This window comes from Acinonyx jubatus, chromosome B2 (genome assembly GCF_027475565.1).
Source record: "Acinonyx jubatus isolate Ajub_Pintada_27869175 chromosome B2, VMU_Ajub_asm_v1.0, whole genome shotgun sequence".
NCBI lineage: Eukaryota > Metazoa > Chordata > Mammalia > Carnivora > Felidae > Acinonyx > Acinonyx jubatus.
Genome location: NC_069385.1, coordinates 145753319 through 145780339, shown reverse-complemented (window position 1 = coordinate 145780339; position 27021 = coordinate 145753319). Strand labels below are relative to the sequence as shown.

The 27021-nt window shown below is 47.2% G+C and overlaps 4 protein-coding genes and 1 long non-coding RNA gene across 5 annotated transcripts in view; 3 read left to right on the top strand and 2 right to left on the bottom strand.

Annotated features, from left to right (window-relative positions):
* LOC106989350 (histone H2B type 1-A) overlaps positions 1 to 27021 on the bottom strand; it is a 340681-nt gene that overhangs the window by 115261 nt on the left and 198399 nt on the right. The gene's annotated exons all lie outside the window — the stretch shown is intronic.
* On the top strand, positions 735 to 1144 carry LOC113593855 (histone H4). The gene has a single exon (XM_027040146.2). It carries the CDS (start codon positions 784 to 786, stop codon positions 1093 to 1095), a length of 312 nt encoding a protein of 103 aa, XP_026895947.1. The 5' UTR covers positions 735 to 783; the 3' UTR covers positions 1096 to 1144.
* On the bottom strand, positions 7223 to 8804 carry LOC106988076 (histone H3.1). The gene is made up of 2 exons (XM_015086462.3): positions 8434 to 8804; positions 7223 to 7617 (listed from the first exon to the last, which is right to left on the bottom strand). The coding sequence occupies exons 1-2, from the start codon at positions 8758 to 8760 to the stop codon at positions 7288 to 7290; spliced, it is 657 nt and encodes a 218-aa protein (XP_014941948.2). The 5' UTR covers positions 8761 to 8804; the 3' UTR covers positions 7223 to 7287.
* H1-1 (H1.1 linker histone, cluster member) lies at positions 11146 to 12087 on the top strand. The gene has a single exon (XM_053223239.1). The coding sequence runs from the start codon at positions 11217 to 11219 to the stop codon at positions 11859 to 11861; it is 645 nt and encodes a 214-aa protein (XP_053079214.1). The 5' UTR covers positions 11146 to 11216; the 3' UTR covers positions 11862 to 12087.
* LOC113593869 (uncharacterized) lies at positions 18585 to 24427 on the top strand. Its single transcript, XR_003414230.2, has 2 exons — positions 18585 to 18790; positions 19446 to 24427. It is a non-coding gene; the product is annotated as an uncharacterized LOC113593869 (long non-coding RNA).

Sequence of the window (27021 nt, the reverse complement as noted above, 5' to 3'; positions counted from 1 at the left end):
AAGCCACCCCCTTTACATACCGTCTTCCACTAAAGACAAAACATGTCACGCGGGAGGGGCGTGCACAGGGCGCCGGTTATGGGCTCCCAGGGAAAGGATGGTAAACAAGGCAAGGTTGTTCTGCAGAATCAAGGCCGGGCTTTCTCCAGGGACAAGTTTCCGTGCTGATCTAGTCGTCCTTCTCTTTCTGGCGCAGAGAGGGAGACACCGACTGAGATCTCCTTCACACATGTGAAATTCCCCTTAAGAAAGGGTGAGTTCTCTGGTTTTAGAGATTCTGCTGCGTCTGGTATTTCTCTAAACTGCTCAAAAATAGCCCTTATGTCAGACAGGCCTATGTGCGGGCGGCGTATACCGTACCGTTCACACGCACGGGGCATGTTTGGGGAAGGTGTGTCTGAGCTCCCCACTCCTATTTTGGGGTGGCGTCCTAGGGTACCCTTCCCAATCATCCCCTTCTGAAGGAGAAAGGACAGCACTTGCTTATAAAAAAAAAATGAGCCCCTGTGAACATTCTCACGGGAAGATATAATTTCAGATACAAATATCAACGGTTTCAGAAAAATCTAGAGCTTAAAACTGAAACACCTCACTCCGTTCCCTCCCCCACACCGCCATTGGCTCTCAGCCCAGAGAGGGGCGGAGCCCGGCGTGCGGTCGCGGCGCCTCGGTTCCCGCCCACCCGTTCAGTTCTCAATCAGGTCCGACGACTGCTTATAATAACGCCGGTCTGGACAGTGGGGCCATCGCTGTGACTTACTCACAGAACGTGCTTAGGTAGCTATGTCAGGCCGGGGCAAAGGCGGGAAAGGTCTGGGCAAAGGGGGCGCCAAGCGCCACCGTAAGGTGCTGCGCGACAACATCCAGGGCATCACCAAGCCCGCCATCCGGCGGCTGGCCCGGCGCGGCGGCGTGAAGCGCATCTCCGGCCTCATCTACGAGGAGACCCGCGGGGTGCTCAAGGTGTTCCTGGAGAACGTGATCCGGGACGCCGTCACCTACACGGAGCACGCCAAGCGCAAGACGGTCACGGCCATGGACGTGGTGTACGCGCTCAAGCGCCAGGGCCGCACCCTCTACGGCTTCGGGGGTTAAGCCTTCGTCACCATTTTTTCTCCATAAAGGTCCTTTTCAGGGCCGCCCATTTACTCTCAAAAGGGTTGTTCGCGTCTGCCTCTTCCACTCCAGTTGTGCTCCTGTTGGGAAGGCTCATCCGGCCTACCTGCTAAGGCTTCGGCTTTCGTCTTAACGCATAAACGGAGCAACACTCCATTCTCCCTGCTACCTCTCCACCAATCAGCTCGCAGCACATTGCGAGGCGCAGGCCGCGGGCCAATCCGGAGCAGGGGCTGGCCGAGGAAAGCCAATGGGGAGGCGTCTGAAGTCCCCGGCCCACGGCTTTCTGGGGAAGGAGTTGGCCTCCCCCTCGTCCCTTTCCCCCAAGAGGCCATCCTGGCCGGCGGCCGTGCTTCAGTCGCTGTCGAACGCGTTGGTCCGGGGAGGCTCCGGTGAATATCCGTACTAATTCCCAGAGCGTGCTCCCGCCTCTGGAAGCCAGGGATGGCCCGAGAAGGCTCTTCGTTGTCGTGTGATTGCCCCCAGCGATGCCCGGACAGAGGACGACACAGGCTTTCCCCGCCCGCGCTGGCATCCGCCACCTCTATCTCCGGGGTTGGAGCCGGTGAGGGTGAGGTCGGCCCACAGCCTTCCGCAGACGGTTGTCTTTGAGCTTAAGATGCCTTGGCATTGCAGGTTTGCGTCCGCAGGCCGCGCGCCTTCGCTAAGCCTTTGGCTTGGGGAAATTGCCATTTACTAGATTAAAGGGAGTCTTCTTATTCAGGTCTCTGGCTACTGGGAGCCTTGAGGTCTCCAACAGGGTGCAAATTCGAGGGGCTGAGGGAGAAAGCCCCCTCCTCAGGTCACTGGCTCTGGTGACTGTCTTGGACCTTCCCCCTTCTTCCCTTTGTCCGGTTCATTTCCCTCCTGCCTCCTGTATAAATTCTAAGGTTGTTGGGGCACTTGGGTGGCTCAGTTAAACGCATCTGACTTCTGCTCAGGTCATGATTTCAGTTCGAGCCCCGCGTCGGGCTCTGTGCTGACAGCTCAGAGCCTGGAGCCTGCTTTGGGTTCTGTCTCCCTCTCTCTGCCCCACCCCTGCTTGCGCTCTGTCTCTGTCTCTCAAAAATGAGTAAATATTTTTAAAAATGTAAGGTTGTTTTATTTTAATGAACGTTTCAAACATGGTTATAAAAAGTTGTGAAGTTATGTCCTCCAATTGGTAAATCACAACGGAATAGTCAGCATTGATTTAATGCTTAAGAAATATATTGACATTTGCTTAAAACTGCTGGCTGGTTACTCTGCTAACATGTCTCTCTGACACAAGAAGATACTTGAATAGGCAATTGGAAGATTCTTGAGTTCCAAGGGAGAGGTCTGGCTTAGAGAAAAATTTGGGAAACTCCCACCTGTCAATGGTAAGACAATGAGATCAAGATTTTCAACACCATTTATTACTGTACGTTGTAATGGTAAATGAGTGGAAATATAAATCGTTATCAGAAGGGACTGGGGCGCCTGGGTGGCTCAGTTAGTTGAGCGTCCAACTTTGGCTCAGGTCATGATCTTACGGTGTGTGAGTTGGAGCCCCACGTCCGGCTCGGTTCTGACAGCTCAGAGCCTGGAGCCTGCTTCGGATACTTCTCCCTCTCTCTCTGACCCTACCCCGTTCATGCTCTGTCTCTCTCTGTCTCAAAAACAAACAAACAAACAAAAAAGAAAAACATTAAAAATTAAAAAGAAGGGATTGGATATCCTTGAAGTGGTGGTCTGAGTGCAGGCTGCTATAACAAAAATACCATAGACTCTGTGGCTAACAACGAATATTGATTTCTCACAGTTCTGGAGGCTGGGAGTTCAAGATCAAGGTCCTGGAAGATTCAGATAAGATTTGGTGTCTGGTGAGAACCCATTTCCTGGTTCATAGACCTATCTTACTGTGTCTGCAGATGGCGGAGGGAAGGACCAGAGAGCTTTCTGGGATCTCTAATTCCATTCATGAGTGCTCCACCGTCATGGCCTGATCACTACCCAAGTGCCCGATCTCTTAATACCATCATATTGGGGGTTAACATTTCAACATACGAATTTGCAGGGGATACACACAGTCCGTCATAAATGGGCTGCTATGGAGACCTACCAAAGGATAAAGCAACCTGGAGGGCATTTTGGCTCATTTCTTGGCCCCTTCTCTGTTCTTTGTCTCACTATTGATTTGCTCTGTGTTCTGTGAAATAGTTGCTGCTCAACAGGAGAACTCCATGGCCTAGCTCTGAGTGTCCCGCCAGCTTGTAGTGACACTTAAAGGCTGTGAGAGTGTCAGCTTCTCTCTCAATCCTACTGGTTTTTAGCAGGGTGGCCTTAATCACCTCTAAAATTTTATCAGTTTTCTTTCACCCACTTCGAGCTTCATAATGAAGCTTGTCGCATATCCACCTGTATATCTGATATATCTACTTGAATATCTGATGGACATCTCAGACTTGTCCACATTAGGTATCTTAACGCATAAACCCCAAATCTGTTCCTCCTTCAGTATTCCCCACCTCAATAAATGGAACTCCATTCTTCCGGGGGCTCAGCCCAGAAAACATGCGGTCCTGTCTGAGCTCTTTCTCATAACTTTCATCCAACCCAGTCAGCTCTATCTTCCAAATCAATCAGAGCACCTTTCCCGACATCCTCTGCTTCTACTCCTGGACAAGCCACAATCACCTTTTTTCCAGATGACCATAATGAGTCCTAACTAGTCTTTCTGTTTCCACTTCTGATGGCTAGTTTTTTTCTCAGCCACACAGAAGGAGTGATCCTTTCAAAAGATGTGTCCGCCATCTGCCCAGAACATTCCAGCGGTGTTCCTTCTTCATAATAAAAGCCAGTGTCTTTGTCACAGCCTACAAGCACAGTAGCCAATAAGTCCAGATTGCCTGAGTTGGAGGGGTTTCTGGGATATGGAGCTTTCAGTGCTCAACCTTGGGGAAAGTCCCAAGCAAACAGGATGAGTTTGTCACGCTACCTAAGATGGCTTTACGTGATCTGGCCCTCGGCCACCCTCTCACCTCACTCACTCTCCCATTTCTTTGTCCTCACTGGCCTTTTTGCTGCTTGTGGAGTGGAGCAAGCATGTTCCGGGCTCAGAGCCTTTGTCCTGATTTTTCTTTCTTCCTAGAAGTATCTTCTGGTGTAGGAGAGATAAAATTTTACCTCTGCTTTCTTAGGGGTTTTACCAGGCCTAAGAATTAAATTGACATAAAACAGGTTCATGGGAAAAGAGCATACAATTCATTTATATTTACATGAATACATATATATTTTTATGTATAGTCATTGAGGTACACCAATGGGTTTTCCGGGACAAAGGTGCCCTCCTAAGGAAATGAACACCCAAAGAAGCAATTGGACTTGAACACTTATGTACCGAGCTGGACAAAGAAGAGTAAACTGTGAAAACAGAACAAGGCAAGGGGGCTGGGGGCCGGGCAGTTAATTGTGGGAAAAAAACTAGGAAGATAAGCGTTAGTTTACAAGGTTTGTACAGAGTTCTCCCAGCTTTGATGATCCAACGTGGCAAAAATATGACTTTCCTCCTGGTAGAGGGATGACATCTTCCATATGGGGATTTTCTCTCCTGCTTTCAGGAAGAGAAAGGAGAGGTCAGAGTGCTTTTCTCGCACCTGTTTGTTTTCCCAGTGCCTTTAATCTTGATGTCAGGCACATAGTTTGTGTGGCATGTTCTGCTGTCACTGGACATAGAGTGACATGCTGCATGGCTGCAGACTTCATTCAGGCCTCTGCTCAAATGCCCTCTTATGAAAAGAGAACTTTCCTGACCACCCTATGTGAACGAATACCCCCTCTGCTCATTCTTTAAAATAGCATATGTATCCCCACCCATATCGCTATATATTTATTTTGTTTGTGGTCCTGTCTTCCTCAACTAGAATATAATCCTGTGACAGCAGGGGCTTTGTTTTGTCCCTGAGATGTTCCCTAGCTCCTAGAACAGGGCTGAGAGCTAACAGGTATGAAGGTTTGTTGTGGAGGGAGAGGAAAAACATTTTTCCTTCTGCTCTTCTAAATTCTTGACTGGGACCTCCCTGCAACAAAAAAGACACATTAACAGGAGAAAAACAAATTTAATTATATACAGGTGTACAGGAGCCCCTACAAAGATTTGGGATTCAAGGAAGTGATCAGAGCAGGAAGCTTTTATATCTTTTTAGACAATACGTTTCTAAAGAACAGAGAAAGTGCTTTTGGGCTAGGAGTAAAGAAGTAACAAGGTTTGTTCATACAGACTTCTCGACTCTGAATTCCACATCTCCAGTGATAAGGATGTTTCTCTTCCTCCTGGTATAGGAGGGTACTTTTCATAGAAGAGATTTATCTTCTGCTTTCAGGGAAAAAGAGAGAAGTGGGGGTTACAAGCGGTGAGGAGGTGTCGGGGTGATTTTCCTGCTTCTGCCGCTCAAGTTCCTTGAGTTGAACATATTTAATATGCCAAGGCAGCGTATCAGGGAATAGCATGCCCTGTACCCCATCAGTTGAACGAATGCATGCGTGAATTTTCTACACAAGACCCTAGGCTCACCAGAGTGCCGCCACGATGGATTCTCCTTCTACTCTTCCTTGACTTACCTAGATCTGAGGAATGGTGCAGAGTGGGAAATCGGGCAGCAGCAGTATCTTTGTTCTGAACAAGGCCTTCACGAGTGTTAGGACGGAGGAAGGCTCAGAGGCTTTCACCCAGGCCAGTGAGTGCGACAAATGGGTATGGTGCTGTCTGTAAGGCTGTGAATAAGCTAGGCCAACCGTAACAGAAGCCAGGCATGTCCGTTGTTATAGCCACCGCACCTCCCCTCCCGTATGGAAAAATCTGCATCCACACACCTCTCTATTATACTCCGGATCCAGGACAGAGAATTCTGTCTGATTTGCCCACTGCCTACAGCAGTATCAGGCACGTCACACGAGGTCAACAAGCATCTCTTGAAGGAACACCAGCCAAGGAAATAAAGTGACCACTCTCCCAACCATGCCCATTTTGGTCCTCTGACGGTCCAGGACGCAGCTCTGAATCCTCCCCATTGTCGATTTAAATTAAGCCAGGCTAGGTACTTTTATCATTCCCGGAGAAATCTTGGAGGACAGTTATTAGGTGGAAAAGGAGACATAAAAAGCTAGGAGAGACATTGGCTAAAGCTAACACACGGTGGCTGCAGTCAGCACACGCTCTCACGCCTGCTCTCTAGATTTTGAGATATAGTGTATATACCATATCCCCCCGCCCCGCCGACACACACTTGAAGTGTACAATCCAATGTATTTTAGTATATCTACTTAATTGTACATCCATCCCCACTATCTAATGTACATTTCCATCACCCTAATTTCCATTTCTCTGGGAAGGAAGGAAAAAAAAAAAGCATGGCTAACTGCGGAGGGCTGTGCTGACAGTGAATGAGGCACTTTCCCCCATTAGCCAGATTTTACTTTCCCCTGAGTCCAGTGCTCTCTGGGTTTTCTGGCAGTCTGAATCTGGTTTCCTCCCCTGCCCACCATTTCCAGGTTTTTCTTGTTTTTATTTATTTATTTATTTATTTATTTATTTATTTATTTCAGACAAATCGCTCTATTAGCGGTAAAAACTTCAGTACTCTTCTTGGGACCTGATAGAGGGCCTGATAGACAGGGTCTATCTCATAATCCGCAAAAAGACATTTTTAAAATTCCTAAATCGGGGTTTTGGCCTCTCCGGTCAGCCTTCCCATCCCCCAATCCGGCTCGCCTCTGGCGGGGGAAGCACATGAGATCATCAGTTCTGATTGGTTGACAACCATGGATGGGACTTGCTGATTGGATAATGTTCCTCTTTGTTCCTGGAATCCCTTGTCAAGTTCCTTACTCTGCTTCGGTTACCCCTCACTTTTGAGTTGGAATATCACTACTCCCCTGCTCGTATGCGGTGAATGGGAACAGAGGAGCGGGTAAAATAAACCATTGAGCTAAGGGAGTTACCTTGGCACATAAGACTATCGAACTGTAGTCTTCCTTCCAATATCCCACAACCTTCTGGGTTTCGGTCTCAATATTGTGGATTCTGAGTACGGAGCTGGTAGGCTCAAGTGCCCTGTTCGTTTGGGACAGCCCTTTTTTTGAACAGTTGGGTGGCCCTGAAAAGGGCCTTTGGTTGAGAAATGAAACGTTCTGGTGGCGAAACCCGGCAAGTTAGCCCCCGAAGCCGTAGAGGGTGCGGCCCTGGCGCTTGAGCGCGTACACCACGTCCATGGCCGTGACCGTCTTGCGCTTGGCGTGCTCCGTGTAGGTGACGGCGTCCCGGATCACGTTCTCCAGGAACACCTTGAGCACCCCGCGGGTCTCCTCGTAGATGAGGCCGGAGATGCGCTTCACGCCGCCGCGCCGGGCCAGCCGCCGGATGGCGGGCTTGGTGATGCCCTGGATGTTGTCGCGCAGCACCTTGCGGTGGCGCTTGGCGCCCCCCTTGCCTAGGCCCTTCCCGCCTTTGCCTCGGCCAGACATGGCTTTCAGGAAAGCAAACCAAGAGTAAGTGACAAAGAAGCGCAGAGCAGATCCTTATATAACTACGTCCCCCGCCCCCTTGCAGATACAAAGAATGGAAAGCGCGCAGGCGGGAAATGTGACGCAATAGTCCCCTCCCTTAACCCCTCCTCCAAGCCCCAGGAGCTAGGGGCGGGAGGGGGGGGGGTGGGTCAGAACCCAGTTGGACCAGTGTTAACTGGGCTACATTCTTTTAAAGAACTGCGTTTATAGTAAATTCATGTGGATTCCAAAAATAATCTGGCAGAGAATAAAGAAGGCAGTCTTTCACAGTAAATTTCACTAATGGCAAAAATACCAAGATCAAATAAATGTAAATTGGGTAGTTTGGCCAATGACAAAACCAGGCTTTTAAAATTATTTTACAGGTTATAGTTGGTAAAACTATACTGTTCCAGTTCCACAAATTATGCACGATAAACCATATTTAATCCTCTCCAAAGACCAATCCTTTAGGGTTCCTCTTAAAACGCCAACCGGCTTAGGACCTAACCTTTTAAAGGGCCAGCTTTGTTCGCAAATACACTAAATGTCTAGACAAAATTTACCTGTAACTCGTCAAATTATCGTCGATCCCTAGCTTTTCAACTCTAAGTGCAGGGCTGGTTCTATTAAATGTGGTGCTAGACTTGTACAGCTGCTTTACTTGAAAACGTGGGTGGCTCTGAAAAGAGCCTTTGGTTTGAGTTTCAAAATAAAAAACCGGCAGCGTTAAGCTCTCTCGCCGCGGATGCGGCGCGCCAGCTGGATGTCCTTGGGCATGATGGTGACGCGCTTGGCGTGGATGGCGCACAGGTTGGTGTCCTCGAAGAGCCCCACCAGGTAGGCCTCGCACGCCTCCTGCAGCGCCATCACGGCCGAGCTCTGGAAGCGCAGGTCGGTCTTGAAGTCCTGCGCGATCTCGCGCACCAGCCGCTGGAACGGCAGCTTGCGGATCAGCAGCTCGGTGGACTTCTGGTAGCGGCGGATCTCGCGCAGGGCCACCGTGCCGGGCCGGTAGCGGTGCGGCTTCTTGACGCCGCCGGTGGCCGGCGCGCTCTTGCGGGCCGCCTTGGTGGCCAGCTGCTTGCGCGGGGCCTTGCCGCCCGTCGACTTGCGCGCTGTCTGCTTGGTACGAGCCATGGCAAAAACGGCCTACAAAGACATACGACGCCAGCACAATCATGTAGGGCAGACTTGCCGGTATTTATAGTACGTAGGGTGTAGTGATTGGATGAGAGAAATGCTTAACTACAAGGCTACAGGCTCTGATTGGTCTATCTCTGAATTTTCCAACAACTGCACAGTTTCATTGGCTATCACGTTATCCTCAGCTCTTTCCAAGGTTTTGTTTCTTCCACTTCCGACTTTCAGTCTGAATGCAATGCTTTGAACCTTACCTTTCAAAAAACTAGACATGGACTTCATTGGTATTGCTTCAAAGCTCTATATTTCTTTAGTCCTTCGGGAGGAAAAATTGAGAAATATTGTCCGCAATAACGTACTCTTCATAGTCCCTGCTCAATAACCCGATATCAGGTTACAAATTTCTGAAATCTTTTTCAAAAATGTGATTCTTTTGTAATGCTTAAGTTGAGGAACTCCTTTGAATCCGACAAGACAATTTCAACCATAATCAAATTACACTAGCGTTTACAGAAATTTTCCTGTAATCAGGAATCTATTTGTTAAATGTTAAAGCTGACTTCTAAACGTGGAGCATTCTTACGCGTCTCGTATACCTTATATCTTCTAAAGCCTAGAGTGCATTTTGCCAGGTGTAAAATAGCAGTGACTAAACTCTCCAGTACCGACCTCTGAGCCTTGAGGAGGAGGCGTGTCCTCGTTCCGATCAAGTGGAAATCAGAGCCACAAGGACAAATTTACCACTGCCAAGGCCTAACCTTACAGTTTTTAAAATTCTTCCAAGCTTAAAAGCATCAAATGTGACAGATTTGTACTTAGAGTAGGCATACCAGATTCTACCGTTTGATTGGTTGAGTCTTTTATACTGATCAGCCATTAAGAAAAGAAATCTAGCATCTTCATTTGGGTGGAAAATTCGCTATTTTATTTGAATCCAATGGCTACACAGGAGTCGGGAACCTTTGCTTAAATTCCTGAATCCAGCATTTTCTTTTACACACCTGCGTTTAATTAGATTCCTCACTTATTATACTAAGAAAAGCTTGATTTTCAAAAACTGTTTCACATACGAAACCTTCCGTTCTTGGAGAAAGGTTGTGTACCTGTTAGTGTCATCGACTATCCTTCAAAGGCTTAGCTTCGGATCGTTCCCTTCCAAATTGTTAGAAATTACGTGTTGAGTTTTGAAAACCTGGACCCTGGAAAATGGGAAACGGTTGAGAAAGGTAGGGAAGATGGACGTGGGAACATCATATTATTGGCGGTAAGCTGGCAACCAGCCCCTCTGTGGTTGGCGGGAAGCAGGGAGGCTCGGGTTACCCAGGCCCGCGCGGACTTGTTTGAGAACCTCTGCCGCGCAGCGCGGGAATGAGACGCCACTGTCTTCTCCCGGCCGCCAGGCGACTGCCCAGAGCCTCTCGTGAGAGGCATTTTGTTCTTTCATGTTTCTGCACGATGTGAAATCGCTTTAGCGGTGTTGATACTTTTCAATGCTCCTTACAGCCACAAGGAAGCGAAAGGAAGATCCCTCTAAGCAGTTGTGTCCTCTCGCTTTCACACAAGGAACCCTAAGCCCCCACAGTCCTCCCGGCGCTTATTTGATGCCCCTCCCTTGTCTGATTTTGAGCTTCAGAAGTCTTTGGTGAATGCGACATACTGACAGGGAACAGGTGATAGGTAAAGGGGAACAGCCGCTGGTTGGGGTTACGTGGGAAGGATGAAAAGGCATCGGGAATTCGTGCAGCGCATTGGATTGTAAAAATAAGTTGCAATCACACTTGTATATTGTTTTCTGCACGTGCAGCTTGCGTGTTAACTGCCGCGTGAGTTCTGGTGGTTTCCCACGACACTCCTCTGACCGAAATTCACAAAAGGCCCGGTGCAGGCGTATCAGTCTTCGGCGTTGCCGGCAAGGCCACGGCACTGATGAGAGCTGGTCCCGAACCTGCAAGACGAGGCCTCCACCCATTCACACACACACCCCCAACCCAAGCACACCCCGCTTTCCTCTCTCCCTCCCGCCACTCAAGACGCCACCTTTCACGTTTACTAATTAGAAACAGGCGCCCCTGACAACACCCAGCTGAAGCTCCTTGGATTCCTGTTTACAACAGGAATTTGGGCCCCGTTTACAAACAGCTCTCCCTCCGCCCCCCGAGATGAGGTCGGTTTTGCGGTCCGCGCTGAGGTCCGGGGGCCGCAGAGCCCGGCCCCTCCCCGCCCGAGTTTCCGTGCCCGAAGCGGCCGGGGTGGCGGCCTGGGGCCCGCGCGCGCCCGCGCGCGCGGCTGGCTAGAGGGACCCGGCGGAGAGGCGGCGCTCCGAGGCGAGAGGCGAGCGGGGCGACCACCAATCACAGCGCGGCCCCGCCCTATAAATACGCGGCGCCGCCGTCTCCGGCGTCTTCCTGTCCCGTCAGGTCCCTGCAGTTGGCTCTGCCCGCCTCCCTCGCAGCATGTCCGAGACCGCGCCGCCCGCGCCGGCCGCCTCCACTCCCCCCGAGAAGCCCGCGCCGGGCAAGAAGGCCAAGCGACCCGCGAAAGCCGCCGCCGCCAAGAAGAAGCCCGCGGGCCCTTCTGTGTCCGAGCTGATCGTGCAAGCCGTGTCCTCCTCCAAGGAGCGCAGCGGCGTGTCCCTGGCCGCGCTCAAGAAGGCGCTGGCGGCCGCCGGCTACGACGTGGAGAAGAACAACAGCCGCATCAAGCTGGGCCTCAAGAGCCTGGTGAGCAAGGGCACCCTGGTGCAGACCAAGGGCACCGGCGCCTCGGGCTCCTTCAAGCTCAACAAGAAGGCCTCCCCTGGGGAGGCCAAGGCCAACCCCACAAAGGTGGCGAAAGCCAAGGTGACGGGCGCCTCTAAGAAGCCCAAAAAGGTCACGGCGGCTGTTAAAAAAGCCGTCAAGACCCCGAAAAAGGCCAAGAAGCCTGCTGTAACCAAGAAGCCCTCCAAGAGTCCCAAGAAGCCCAAGGTCGTGAAGCCTAAGAAAGTAGCCAAGAGCCCTGCCAAAGCCAAGGCTGTGAAGCCCAAAGCGGCCAAGGCGAAGGTGACCAAGCCAAAGACCGCTGCCAAGCCCAAAAAAGCAGCGCCCAAGAAGAAGTAAAGGTTCCAGTTGGAAGCGTCTTCCAATAACCCAACGGCTCTTTTAAGAGCCACCAACCTACTCCGGGGAAAGAGCTTTAGTACGTGTGTCCTTGGGCTTCTACGCGGGATTTCTGCCTTCTTGCCAGGGTCTCCGCCAACTTCTGCCCCGCGCTCAGTCCCTTACGGTGGAGTTCTCGCTACGGGGAGCTAGGCCCTTGTCCTTGAGACTAGGGTTCTGGGGCTTCAAGTGGGGCGGTTTGAGAGCCCCTTCCCTAGCACTGTGTTGTACCCGAGGTTCCCGCGCAGTACCAGAAGTACGCGGGGAACTTGGCGTCCCTGTCACGAAGTTCCACACCCCAAGCTGGTCCGTCATCCACGTGAACTGTCTGGGGCGTGACAGCCCCGCCGTGGTCCGGGTTGGAAGCGTGTGCCACGACTACTCGGTTTTCCTGGTTGAGTTCAAAGCAGGGACGTGGTGTGGACAATAGTGCGAAAGCGGCCTTTTCCAAAATGGGTTCCCTGGAGAAGGCCTTATCCGGGCAATCGGTGCAACCCAGGGCTTGGCCACGCCCTCCGCACCCGCGGCACGCCAGCTGGACGTCCTCCGGCAGGACGGGGCAGGACGGAGACGCCCTGGCGTGGATGGCGCGCAGGCCGGTGTCCTCGAGGAGCCCTAGGAGCCCCGCCGGGTAGGCCTTGCACGCCTCCCGCGGCGCCGAGACGCCCGAGCTCTGGAAGCGCAGGTCGGTCTTGCGGGCGCTTCAGCGTGGGGCGAGCTGCGGGCGAGTTTCTGGCCGAGGTCACGACCAAGGGGCTTGGCTGCAATGGAATTTGAGAGCCATAAGCCCAAAAGCCCTCATCGGGCTTGTCTGTATCTAGGAAACGAAGCTGCCCTGGCTGGATTTTGGAAAAGCCACTCTGTAGCCTAACTACATGGTGTTTCCCTGCGCGCAGGGTTGTCCATTCTGGCGGTGCTATATACCATAGTAAGTAGTGAACACTTTCGCAGAATTGCCCCTTTGTAAAGGTTTTTCTAAGTTAATTCTGGGATTCAGATGTCAATCCCGCCTTTCACACCCGAGGAGAAAACAGCAGGAGCCAGGGTTACTATTTAACACAGCTCCGTAAAGACTTCTTTTTACGCGTGCCCATACGAATTCTGTTTTTCAGATGATCCTTTTCCTTTTTGCACTGGCTTGCTGGGCTCCCACTATCCCGTAGTCGGCCAAACAGGCGCTCCACATTTGCGCTCCTCCCTCAAATTGGTTTGTGCTTTCTTTGAACTCTTTTACAAGCACCCGTCCTCCACAGGCGACTGTTCATTTTGGTCTTCGGCCAGGGTTATTTACAAAACGGTGTTATTATATACGTTGCAACTTTTTTACCAAAACTTCTCAAAAATCCCCTTTAGTCAAACCTTTTTTTTAAAGGTCCTTCACGTAACAAACTATTCACCCGTTTCCTATTGATAAGCTTTGACACGGTTTCCATTTACCAGTACTGACCCTGGTGCAACCGAGTTCCAACACCGAAATTGCTAGATTAGAGTGTATTTGATGTCTGGGTTGGTGCTGACCTATCCTGAAAATAGCTCCCCTCATCCATTCCAGCTGTCAAGGTGTGGTCACAATTTCTGCCAGTCTAACGGGTATAAAATTATTTCACATTGTCCTTTTGATTTGCATTATTATAGTCACTAGTGCATCCTTCCTTTAGGTTTATTAGTCATTTGAATACGCTTTTCAGAGAATGTCTACTTGTCCCTTTGCTCACTTTTTTTCATCGGGCAGTTTGTGTCTCTTGCCCCATTCTGTTTTTTTATATAGGAGAGACAGGAACCTTCTTATCACCTGTGTTGCAGATAGTTTTCTAATTCTGGCATTGTTTCCCATAGTTTGTTTATGATGTGTTTTCCATTTATATGTATTCTATAAAAGGAGATCTGTATATAAAATCTGGAATATTAAATGTTTTAGTTAGAAGCATATCTTTTTCTTTTGTAGCTTCTAGATTTCCATTTTGGTTAAGAGACTGAACCCTACCCCACCATTATTCATTCAGCAGCCTAGGTTTTCTTCAAAGAATTTTTTTCTTAAAAAATATTTAGTCTCTGATCCATCTAGAATTTTATGTTGTTCAAGATAGAATTGAGTTTACATTCTTCCAGATAATGACCAGTTGTCCTAACGCCATTTATTAAATAATCCGTCCATTTCTACCACAAAACTGAAATGTCCTTGTTATTAAAGTATTAAATAATGGGATCTATTTATGTATTCTAATTTTTTATTGATCTCCATATAAGTCCTGTACCTTTATTCCCGATTTGTATGCTTATTTCTGTTGCGAATGGAAGGCTTTTTAGGTCTTACTGCTAGGAAGGAAGAAATGTTTTGATATGTTGTGGCCAATGAATTTACCAGTTTCTATAATTCTATCTCTCTTTACTCTTTAAATTAGGGCTCCTTGAGTTTTTCCTAGTCCTCTGCAAAATAATCTTACCGTTTGTTTTTTTTTCCTCAATGTCAATACCAAGCATTGTATTTCCTTTTTTTGTACTGCATTTGCTGAGAATTTCCAAAGTAAACTTAACTAATTTAGCAGAAATCACTTTTTAATTCTTGGTTTTAATTAAGCTGTTGTTTGTCCTTTCAGATAATATTTGTTAATTTTTGGTATCTCCATTATATTTAAATGATACCTTCAACTCTTCTACTTTTTTAAGAAAATTTGATAGCTTTCAGATTTTAATATATAGAAATGTATATAAGTATAAATATATATTTTCTCTTTTCAAATTTTTATTGAAATTCTACTTAACATACATTGCAATATAGTTTTCAGGAGTAGAATTCATTGATTCATCGCTTCCATACAACACCCAGTGCTCATTCCAACAGGTTCCCTCCTTAGTACCCATCACCCATCTAGCCCAGCCCCCGCCCTCCTCCCTCCATTAACCTGTTTGTTTTCTATCTTTGAGTCTCTTATAGTTTGTTTCCCCCTCTCTCTTTTGTTTCCCCCTCTGATATGTTCATCTGTTTTGTTTTTAAAATTCCACATATATGAGAAATCATATGGTATTTGTCTCTCCCTGACTTATTTCGGTTAGCTAATCCACTCTAGCTCGTTGCAAAAGGCAAGACTTCTTTCTGATGGCTAAGCAATATTCCTTTGTATTTATATGCCACATCTTCTTTATCCGTCAGTCAGTGGGCATTTGGGCTCTCTCCATAGTTTGGCTATTGTTGATAATGCTGCTGTAAACACCAGGGTGCAGGTACCCCTCCCAATCTGTATTTTTGTATCCTCTGGATAAATACCTAGTAAGGCAATTGCTGGATTGTAGGGTAGTTCTATTTTTAACTTGTTGAAGAACCTCCATACTGTTCTCCAGAGCAGCTGCACCAGTTTGCATTCCCACCACCAGTACAAAAGTGTTCCCCTTTCTCTACATCCTTGCCAACATCTGTTGTTTCCCGAGTCCTTAATTTTAGCCACTCTGACTGGTGTGAGGTGGTATCTCAGTGTGGTTTTGCTTTGTATTTCCCTGATGATGAGTGATGTTGAGCATCTTTTCATGTATCTGTTGGCCATCTGGATGTCTTCTTTGGAGAAGTGTCTGTTTGTGTCTTCTGCCCATTTCTTCACTGGGTTATTTGTTTTTTGGGTGTGGAGTCTGCTACGTCCTTTATAGATTTTGGATACTAACCCTTTATCAGATATGTCATCTGCAAATATCTTTGTCCCATTCTGTAGGCTGCCTTTTAGTTTTGTTGATTGTTTCCTTTGCTGTGCAGAAGCTTTTTATCTTTTTTTTTTTTTAAGCGTGTTTATTTGAGAGCAAGTACAAGCACAAGTGGGGCAAGCGCAGAGAGAGACAGGGAGAGAGAGAATCCCAAGCTGGTTCCACACGGTCAGCGGAGAGCCCGACGCAGGGTTCCAACCCACGAACTGTGAGATCATGACCTGAGCCGAAATCCAGAGCGGATGTCTAACCAACTTGGGCCACCCAGGCGCCCCTGGAAGCTTTTTGATCTTGACGTTGCCCTTGCCTCTGGCGATGTGTACAATCGCTCCAGCCAACGTCAAAGAGGTTGCTGCCTTATTCTCCTCGAAGAGGTTGATGGCTTCCTGTCTTACATTTAGATCTTTTGAATATATTTTGTGTGTGGTGTAAGAAAGTGGTCTAGTTTCAGTCTTCTGCGTGTTTTGCTGTTCAGTTTTTCCACCACCATTTGTTGAAGAGACTTTTTTTCTGATGGATCTTCTTTCCTGCTTTGGCGAAGGGGACTTGGCCATATCGTTGTGGGTCCGCTTCTGGGCTTTGTATTCTGTTCCATTGATCCACGTGTCTGTTTCTGTGCCAGCACCATACTGTCTGGATGACTGTAGGTTTATAATCGAGCTTGAAATCCGGAATCCTGATGCCTCCGATTTTTTTTTTTTTTTCAGGATTGCTTTGGCTATTTGAGATCTTTTGGGATTCCATACAAATTTTAGGATTATTTGTGATAGCTCTGTCTGTGAAAAATGCTGGTGGTATTTTGATGGGGATTGCATTACATGTGTAGATTGCTTTGGGTAGTATAGCTATTTTAACAGTATTTGTTGTTCCAATCCATGAGCATGGAATGTTTTTCCATTTCTTTGTGTCTTCAGTTTCTTTCATAAATGTTCTATAGTTCTCAGAGTACAGATCTTTTACCCCTTTGGTTAGGTTTATTCTTAGGTATCTGGTTGTGTTGGGGGCAATTGCAAATGAGATCAACGTCTTGATTTCTTTTTCTGCTGCTGTGTTATTGGTGTATAGAAATGCAACCGATTTCTGTATGTTGATTTTATATCCTGCAACTTTGCTGAATTCATGTATTCTAGCAATTTTGGGGTAGAGTCTTTCAGGTGTTCTACATAGAATACCATGTCATCTGCAAATTGTGAAGGTTTGACTTCTTCCTTGCTGATTTGGATGTGTTTTATTTCTTCTTGTCGTCCAGTTTCTGAGACTAAGACTTCCAGTACAATGTTAAATAGTAATGGTGAGAGTGGACATCCTTGTCTTGTTCCTAATTGTAGGGTAAAAAGACTCTTAGTTTTTCCCCACTGAGGATGACATCATCTGTGGGTCTTTCCTATATGGCTTTTGATGATGTTGAGGAATGTTCTCTCTGTCCCTACTTTGTTGAGGATTTTTATTAAGAATGGATGCTGTATTTTGTCAAATGCTTTCTCTGCGTCTATTAACAAGACCTTATGGTTCTTATCCTTTCTTTTGTTAATTTGGTGTATCACGTTGATTGATTAGCAAATATTGAAGCAGCCTGGTAAGCCCCGGAATAAATCCCAGTTGATCATGATGAATAATTCTTTTAATGTACTGTTGGATTCAATTTGCTCGTATCTTGGTGAGAATTTTTGCATCCATGATATTGGCCTGTAATCTGTAGCAGGGTTTTTGTCTGACTTGGGAATCAAGGTAATGCTGGCTTCGTAAAATGAGTTTGGAAGTTTTCCTTCCATTTCTATTTTTTGGAACAATTTGAGAATAGGTATTAACTCTTCTTTAAATGTCTGATACAAATCCCCTGGGAAGCCATCTGGCCCAGGATTCTCATTTGTTGGGAGATTTTTGATTACTGGTTCAATTTCTTTCCTGGTTATGGGTCTGTTCAAATTTTCTATTTCTTCCTGTTTCACTTTTGGTAGTTTGTGAGTTTCTAGGAATTTGTTCATTTCTTCCATGGCCCAGTTTGTTGGCATATAATTTTTGATAATATTCTCTTATAATTGCTTGTATTTCTCAGGTGTTGGTTGTGATCTCTCCCCTTTCCTTTGTGGTTTTATTTGGGTCCTGTCTCTTTTCTTTTTGATAAATCTCACTGGGGGTTATCCATTTTATGAATTATTTCGAAGAACCAGCTCTTAGTTGTGAGTTTAGTCAGAAATTCTGAGTCCATGAGATTACTTAACAAGCGACGTTCAAATGCCGCTGCCCAATTGACGGACTGGGCGGAGGCCTGAGTTCTGAGCCCCTTGGCAAGTACCATGGAGAGGGCTGGTGGCTCTGAGGAGAGTGGTTTGGGGCAGGACGGAGTCGAATTAAGGTGGAACTCTAAATCGGGGCATTACTGGTATATGGATGGCCTTTAAAGCCATGACCCTGGGTGAGGTCACCAAGGGGATGATTGAGGTAGAGGAGAACATAAAGGGGGAAATACTGGGTCCTGAGGCATCCAACCCATACTTCTGCAGTCATATACTGCTCTTTCCACACCTGCAGGTAGGTTCTTTAGTAGATATCCCAGAGGGGCCTAGGGACGGGGACGCGTGCGGAAGCCTTGGCCACGGCAGGCAGGACCCAGGAAGGGTCAGCTGGAGTCCGGGGTCCCACTGGGCCCCTGCTCTCACTGCCGCTCCCGCTAAACTCAGGTTTGGTCCTCAGCTCCCTCCACCTCCTGCATCACTGGCCGGCTCCCTCGGGATCCACCAGGGGGACAAAGGCTTCGTTCTCCCCAGAACTCATCTGACCTGAAAACCCCCTCCAGCATCGGCCCGGGAGGAGAGCTGGATTCACACTGCGGGTCCCCTTGGCTGGCCTGGGGTCCTCCTCCGGGTCCTCCTCCAGGAAAGAGCTGCAGTGCGAAGGCCGAGCCGCCAGAGGGCGGCTGCCTCGGGAATCGGATGCCCCGAAGGAGAACCTGCCTGAAGAACCTGCCCTCTGGGTACCAGGATGCGGGGGACAGAACCGGCGCAGGCCGGGAGCGAGCTTCCGGGAGGTGGGGGTTCTGACACCTGTTCCAGCGCTTCCTGGCCATCATCGGTTGTTGACAATCTGCTTAAGGTCCCAGAGGTTTGGGTTTCTTGGCCACAACCTGGGAGTCAAGAGCGTCCCCACGTCCCAGGAGTAGGCCGTTCACACGGAGTGGGAATACGGCTCCGGGCAGAGAGGTACTTAGGGACGGTGGGCGGGGACCAGCGCACCAGAGCCTGTGGCCAAGCTTGCGGGCCTTTTGTGAGCAGGCTGTTTGAATGCATTGATTATTAAAAATTAAATTCTAGGAGCCCCTGGGTGACTCAGTCCGTTAAGCATCCGACTTCGACTCAGGTCATGATCTTGCCGTTCGTGGGTTCGAGCCCTGCGTCAGGCTCTGTGCTGACAGCTCAGAGCCTGCTTCGGATTCTGTCTCCCTCTCTCTCTGCTCCTCCCCTGCTCGTGCTCACTCTCTCTCTCTCTTTTAAAAATAAACATTAAAAAAAATTAAATTCTATAAACTTACAATATAAAAGGCAAGATTAACAGCTCCCTCATGTCTCCCGATGACTCTTCTGCTTACGCACCCCCCCCCCCCCCCCCCCGCGCCGGGGTTGCTCACCTGTCCTGCATCGGTGTGGTGGTAACACACGTTGTGCTGCGACGCACCCCCTCCCAACTCCACACTCGGGCACCACCGCAGTCTGAAATCAACCGCAGTGGGGGTCATTTGACCACAGAAATGGGCAAGCACTACAAATGGAAGGGACGATTTTGTTTTTGAGTGTGTGTGTGTTCTTATTGTTTCCTGAGAGCTATTAAACATTGATTCACATGCCTTGACTTTCACAGGAAGGTCTCCATAAACCCCTCCTTCCGGGCTTCCTCTCGCTCAGGTCAGGGCAGAAAGGCTCGGGGCAGGCTCGTGGGTTCGGTCATTCCCTCCGTGTTCAGACCTCCACACTGAACTTCCCTGGGTCAAAACAGTGTGGCAACAGACTCCCAGAGTGGGACTCCCTAATGAGGACAACTGTCACTGAAACATCGCGGGGCTTCCGTTTGATTCATAAGAAAATTTCTTTTATCGTTTATTGTGATTTGTAGTTTTATAAGGTTTGTCACTTGGTTAGTCTACCTAACTTCAGATCCATAGTGGCTTTGATGTTGTCATTCACCAGCTTCTACAAAGGTGGGGGGGGGGGGGGCTGGGATCCTATGAGCAAAGGTTCAAAACACAGGTGGGCAGGGGGTTGGGGGAAGGGGAGGGTACAGAAACATCAGTGCCCTCTCTTCCCCACACGCCTGGAAATGTGAGTACAAGTTGCAGTTCTGGAAGGTAATAGGGCCGATTTATACAGGAACCTGAGGGAGCCCCAAAGCCCCCTGGGAAAAGGAAATAGCCACCACCTAGAGGGTTAAGAGCTTGAGACAAAAGCACGGGAGGTTTTTAGTCCAACTAAATCACAACTCACTTTTCAACCGTCCACAAAATGTTGTCCATGAACTGCCAGTGTCCTCGCGGATGATTCCAATCCGGGCCTTGGTATCATCATAAAATAGAACTGTCTTGAATTTTTAAGTCCAAGGAAGAAATCGAGGGGACAACAGTCCCGCAGCTGGAGACCCTACTGCCTCATTAGAGAGACCGCTCCCGGGGAGGGGTGTTGGTCTCCCTGGGGTCTCAGGGCTCCTTCCGCCCCGCCTGACAGTCCAAGAGGCAGGGAAGCTGGCCAATATATTCCTCAAAAGGGAGCCATCCTGGAATGTTCACCGCGTTTCAAAAGTATTGCTTATCAGTAATCAAACCTGTCGATGGGCTTGCCTGGTGGTCCACGTGGTCCACGCCACCGAGAGGAGCCAGGTGGCCCTGCCTCCAGGCGGGGGGCTCAGTGTTGCCTTTAGGACTGACAGTGGACTCGTAATGCGAGTAGAGGGGGCCTGCCCGAGGGAAGGAGCCCCCCCACTGCTCGCGGAGCTCCTCTCTCCGCGGCACGGGGCACAATAAAACCCGTTCGTTCGCGTATATTCAGTACATGCTGCTCCATCGCCGTCCTCTGAGCTTCCAGAAGTTTCCCTCCACGTCGGCACCCCCCTTCCTCCAGCCCACCTTCGTCGGCCACCCCACATCTCCACCGATGTATCAGAGGCCTTCCCCACCGCACCCAGCATGGCCAAAACCCTGCTCCGGGACGCACACGGGGCACCTTTTCAAAAGGTAAAACTCAGAATGAGGTCTGCAGCCAAAGGGGGCCTCCGAGAGACAGTAAGCCGATTCTTCGAGACCGCAAGCGAAACGGGTGTGACATGAGGACGTCAAGGGGCAGGGCTTCAAGACGGCCAAGCGCGGGCATCCTACTCCCTGGCACAAGGAGGGGAGGGAGGCTGGAACGGGGGGTTTTCTGTGTGTTCCCAGCGTGGTCCACCAGAGGGCGGCCGCGGGCTGCCGGAGGGCCGCCCACGGAGCCGACCAGACGGGGCGGGCCCTCGGGACCCTGTGTTTCTTCCCAAGTGCCCAGGGAGGCCCGCTTACAAAATGAAGACCTGTATTTACTTTTCTGCATTAAATCCCAACTTTTAAATTTTGTTAACTAAATCTGTGAGTAGATTTTCCATCATTTGTCACAGGACATACTCGGATTTGTTTCTTGCTTGTCTCAAACATTATTTTTTATTAGAGAGTGAGCAGGGTAGGGGCAGAGGGAGACAGAGAGAGAGAGAGAGAATCTCAAACCAACTCTAGGCTCAGCGAGCAGCTCGATGTGGGGCTCAGTCCCATGACCCCAGGATCGTGACCTGGGCCAAAATCAGGAGTTAGACGCTCTTGGACTGAGCCACCCAGGCGCCCCAAACATTTTTATTAGATTACTGTCTGTTTTATAACAACCACTGATTCTTCTACGCAATTCCTCAAAGCTGCTGGTCTGATTAAACTTATGGAGTCACTCACCTGCTTTATAAGAAGGAAATACTGAAGATTTTGGCTGCCCTAAAATATGTATGTATTTTATGTATGTAAACAAATGTGATTTTACAATTAGCATATTCCTGATACTGGCTCTTAGAATTGGTTTCTTGAAATATGTATGGCTTATGGACATTTATAAAGCTTTCATTGTATTACTGTATGATTCTATCAGAATTTCTTATTTATGAAGCCATTAGCTACATATGACTTAGATTAGCATATAACTTTAAAATGGTTATTAGTAGAAATAAAATGTTCTCCTCAAGCTTTTTTAATTTCTTATGTATTATATATGAGTATAAAAAACAAAATAGCAGAGAAGCCCCTTTTTTTTACCAAAATGCATGTTTTTACTTTACTAGTAAAATTTAATCAGCAGATTTCTGTGTTGGCCAGATTTGCTAGGCTAAATATTAAAAGTTCCCAAGCAAATGCATTTTTCTCTTATACTTTTCTGTTATCCGAAGAAAACATAAGGGCCTCCTATGTTATAAATGTAATTTTCGCTCATGTTTTCAAATATGGTTTCGACTGAGTTGGAGGTTTGTGAGATAGTTTGGATTATTACATAATTCACACAGGCGACAGCTAGTCCGACAGCTCACACATTATCAGCTGAACTCAGTTTAGGTTTCTGTCTTCCAGCTCCTAAAACAAACAAAGCCCTCCCACTGGTGAAGACAAAACTCTCACCACCTTGTCTCCCGCATTTCAGCAGGACAGAACGGTAAATCAATCGGATTCCATGCTGGTGCAGTTCCTAACGGATGGCTCTGTCTTCTCCACAGATAGGGCCAAGGTCCTGGGGTAGACTAGCGCCTGATAAGTGGCAAACACAGAGAGAAGCGGAGGAGTGTGTGACGGCCGGTGTGAGGAGGGGGTTGGTGCCAACTATGAACCCAGCCACAATCCCAGGAGAGACCTCCTTAAGACGCAACACTGCCAGAGAGTTCCAAGTGGGTCAAGGCTGGGCCACGGCCAGGCAGAGGGCGTTTCCTTCCCGCACCCCGGCCCCCCACAGGCGCCGTGGGCTTGCGCATGGTAAAGGGGGTGATCTTCAGCACCTGGGGCCTCAGGGGAGGAGGCACCAGGCAGACTATGGGGAGGACTGTCAGAAGGTGACATTATGGACGGTGACCAGAAAGGAACAAGGTAAGGATGCAAGGCTTTAGCCGACTGTCTGGTCCAGGTAAAAGAGGAAAGAGACTGCGGCGTCTGGGTGGCTCAGTCGGTTAAGCGTCCGACTTCGGCTCAGGTCATGACCTTGCGGTCTGTGAGTTGGAGTCCTTGGTGGGGCTCTGTGCTGACAGCTCAGAGCCTGGAGCCTGCTTCGGCTTCTGTGTCTCCCTCTCTCTCTGCCCCTCCCCTCCCCTGCTGGTGCTCTGTCTCTCTCTCTCTCAAAAATAAATAAACATTAAAAAAATTTTTTTTAAAAAAGAGGAAAGAGATTGCAGGAAACATGCAATGGTTTCGGACTCAGATGCTCTGCTGTCACTCCGTACACCCATCTCCCCGTCGTGCCATGTCACCGAGGCCAGCATTTACCCCTGGATTGGGGCAGTGTTGGGTAAGTGAGACAGTAACGAACCAACGCAGAACCTTCAGCAAAGAACTGGGTCAGTCAAATGATTCTGATGATTATGAATCACGTGAATGAAAGAAAAGTGGAATAACGGAGGTCGGTCATTTTTGTTACTACTTTTTAGATCAACTTCGTTGCAGTCCCTTGCATACAGTACACAGAATTTAAATGTTCCGCTTGATGAGTTTTGACAAATGTATGTTCCCTTGTTTCCCTAACCAAGATACAGAATATTTCTGTCACTCCAGAAAGTTCCCTTATGCTCCTCTGACATCAATTCAGTAAGACCTAAATAAATGGGAGAAACTTCAATTCTCTCCAAACTGATATAATAGCTTTAATACAATCCCAATAAAAAAATGCAGCTGGCGCTTTTGGGGGGGTGGGGAGAAACTGGCAATCTGATTCTAAATTCACACGGAAATGCCAAGGGCCAGAGACAGCCAAATCAATCTTTAAAAAAAAAGAAGAAGAAAAGTCTAAGGACTTACTACTCTCTAATTTTAAGATTTCATTAAAAAGCTGTAGTAGTCAAGACAGTATGTCAATATGTACTTGTAGAAGGATAGACAGAAAGACCAATGGAACAGAACAGAGTACCGGGAAATAGTTCCAAACATCTACAGTCAATTGATTTTGACAAAGGGCCAAGGCTAGTCAATAGGGGAAGAACAATCTTTTCAACAAATGGTTCTCAAACCACTAGATATCCCTGAAGGGGAGAAAAACTCTTAACTCTTACACTTCAAATGGATCACAGACTTAATGTAAAAATAAAAATTACATAACTTCTAAAAGAAAACATAGAAGAAAATCTTCAATACTTCAGGATAGGCAAAGATTTCTTAAAAATACAAAAGAAAAAAAAAAAAGGGGGCGCCTGGGTAGCTCAGTCGGTTAAGTGTCCAACTCCTGCTTTTGGCTCAGGTCACTCACGATCTCATGGTTTGTGAGCTCGCGTCGGGCTCCAGGGTGACAGTGCAGAGCCTGCTTGGGATTCTCTCTCTCCCTCTCTCTCTCTCTCTCTGCCCCACCACTCACCAAAATAAAATAAACTTAAAAAGTACAAAAACCCTATGAACCATTAATGATAAAATGACAGCTTTACCTCATTAAAAGTAAAAATCTGTGTCCTTCAAAAAACAGTTAAGACAATGAAAAGAGAGACCACAGACTGAAAGAAAATATTTGTAATACATCTGTCTGGCAGAGGACTCGTACCCAGAAAATAGAAAGAAACTTACCATTCAGGAAGACAAAATGCAAAAAAAAAAAGAAAAAGAAAAGTTTTCAAGAGATGTAGCACATAGTACTTTCCATAGTGCATGAAGAGATTCTAAACATTATTAGTTATTACAGAAATACAAGGTCAAAATCACAATGAGACACCACTTGACACCTGGCAGAATGCCCGAAATTAAAAACGCTGATCTGGTGTGAGCACGGGTATGCAGGAACCAGTACCCCCACACATTGTGGAACAAAGGGGACGATGGCACGACCACTCTGGAAAGACAGTATGGCTGTTCTTATACAGTTAAACAAACACCTTCTACAGCCCAGCGATTCCATCCAAGAGAAATGAAAACATGTCCACACCATGACTTGCAGACAAACATCTCGTTTTTTTTCACAATTTCATAGCTTACAAACAACCCAAACGCCCGTCAACAGGTGACTAGATAAATTAATGTCATGTATCCATATAATGACACACGGCAATAAAAGGGAACAAGATGGGACGTGTGCAATGACATGGATGAATCTCAAAAACAGATGGAGAAAAATAAAGCAGATACAAGAACACACGATGTAAATTCCATTCATATGAAACCTTCGGAATGGAAAAACCAAGCTATTAACAGAAAGCAGATCAGTGGTTGGCTGGGGGATGGGGGACTGTGTACAAAGGGGCACATGGAAACTGTCTGGTTGATGGAAATATTCTGTATCTTGATTATGACGGTAACTACACGGGTATATAAATTTTAGTATATCATATAATTAATACAGGTGCATTTTGTTGTGTATCAATGATTCCTCAATAAAGTTGATTTTTTATTAAGTAGATTCTTGGCTGGAATGGGGTGGGTGACAATTACCAGGATAATTAAGCACAGGAAACACTGAAAATACTATAATCAACTCATAAATACATATACATGGAAATTAAAGAGGAGAAATAATGGCACGATTAATTAAAATCAAAAACAACCTCTAAATTTTATTTTAGCCTATAGTTTTAAAGTTGCCCTTCCTGACAGAGGCCGCTCAGTCGTTCCATATTTCATCATTCTGGTTTTTTTCAAAAGGCCCTGGTTTATCTATCACCTAAAAGCTATCAGATAAACTCACTCATATGGGGGTGTAAACATATTATATGTTAAGCCTTAGTGACGCTTTAATTTCTAAAGAAGATACTTAACGTTTAAACAAATAAAACTAAAAACGGCAACCCTTCATGATGAGATTCCACCTCCGAGACCACGTGGATGTGAAGATCCTGAGAACAGGATTGTCCCCGCTTCACTCCCTCAGTCTCCCCACCAAGCACACACGTACGGGGCTTTTATACAGATTAAGGCTCCTGCTAAGTCGCTGAACAACTGGGGTGGAAGTATTACACTAGCTGAATCCTGGGTGAGGTCACAGTGAGAAGTCCAATCTCTAACCGTGCCACATCAGCCTTCCCTGCTGATGATGGTGTGTTTATGCGGCCCCGACCTTCGGGGAGGGGGAGGAGGTGTCTTTCGTTGGCAGGACTATTTACTTTCCCCAACGGAGGAGAGAGCTCTGATTCAGAAATACACAAGGAAATCAGTACAATAAAAGAAAAGCCCAGAAATGGTGCCACGCACAGCATACAGCAGAAGTAACACTAAAAGTTGGTGGAGAGAGACTGAGAACTCAGGCTGAGTAATTGCCTTTCATATAGAACCAAAAGGAAATTATAGTTCTACTCCTATTGGATCTATTCCAGATCCAATAAAGATACAGATTAGAAAAGAAAATCTTTGAAATTTTTAGTAGAAAATAAGAATACTTATGACCGCAGGGGAAGGGCAGAGTTTCTTAAATCAGATACAAAACCAAACAATGATTAAGGAATATGGTATTTAACTTGAACACTCCGAAATTAACATTTTCTAGAGGACAAGATCCATTCTAATCACAATTAAGGGACAAACAATATACTCATAGAAACTATTTGTTACCTCACTAAGAATTAGAACCCAAAATTCATAAAAACCTCTTAAAAATTAACCAGGTAAGAAAAACAACCCAAAAGAATACTGGACAAAGATATACCAACAGACAACTGGCAGAAGAGGAAACTACAAAATGACAGGTAATTTGCAAAAAGCAAGTAAATGCAAATTAAAACAACAGTGAGATATCATTTCACACCCTCAACGGCAGGAATGTGGGGAAAAAACGCATGGCAACTTGGCATTCCGGAGTCCAGTTGAAAGTGTGCATCCCCTAACACCCAACAATTTTCCTTCTTGGTATACGCCCTGGAAAAATTCTTGTACACATGCACAGAGATGTGTACTAGAATGTAAGCTGCGGCCCCGTTTGCAAGAGAGGAAGAAATATAAGACACCGGAAGATAAGAGCTCGGAGAGAGAGGTGGGTGGCTACAGGGGCTGAACGTATGAAAAGGAGGCAAAGCATGTCAATGGGGAAAGAACAGATAGTCTGTAGATGGTGCTGGGAAAACTCACTGAATGACAAAAATAAACTGGATCCCAACCCTCCATCGCCTACAAAGGTGGGATCCAGTTGAATTAAATTAAATGCCGAAGAGTGTAGGGTAAACGCTGAGGTTTGAAATAAACAGTAAACAAACAAACAAACAAACACATGAATACTTGAAG

What these genes read in the sequence shown, in the direction of transcription:
- LOC113593855 (XM_027040146.2), top strand. Translation starts at nt 784, where the DNA reads ATGTCAGGCCGGGGCAAAGGCGGGAAAGGTCTGGGCAAAGGGGGCGCC.
- LOC106988076 (XM_015086462.3), bottom strand. Translation starts at nt 8,760, where the DNA reads ATGGCTCGTACCAAGCAGACAGCGCGCAAGTCGACGGGCGGCAAGGCC. An exon ending in GGCTCTTCGAGGACACCAAC is followed by an intron (nt 7,618 to 8,433) that starts CTGTGCGCCATC and finishes ACTTACTCTTGG; the next exon opens with TTTGCTTTCCTGAAAGCCAT.
- H1-1 (XM_053223239.1), top strand. Translation starts at nt 11,217, where the DNA reads ATGTCCGAGACCGCGCCGCCCGCGCCGGCCGCCTCCACTCCCCCCGAG.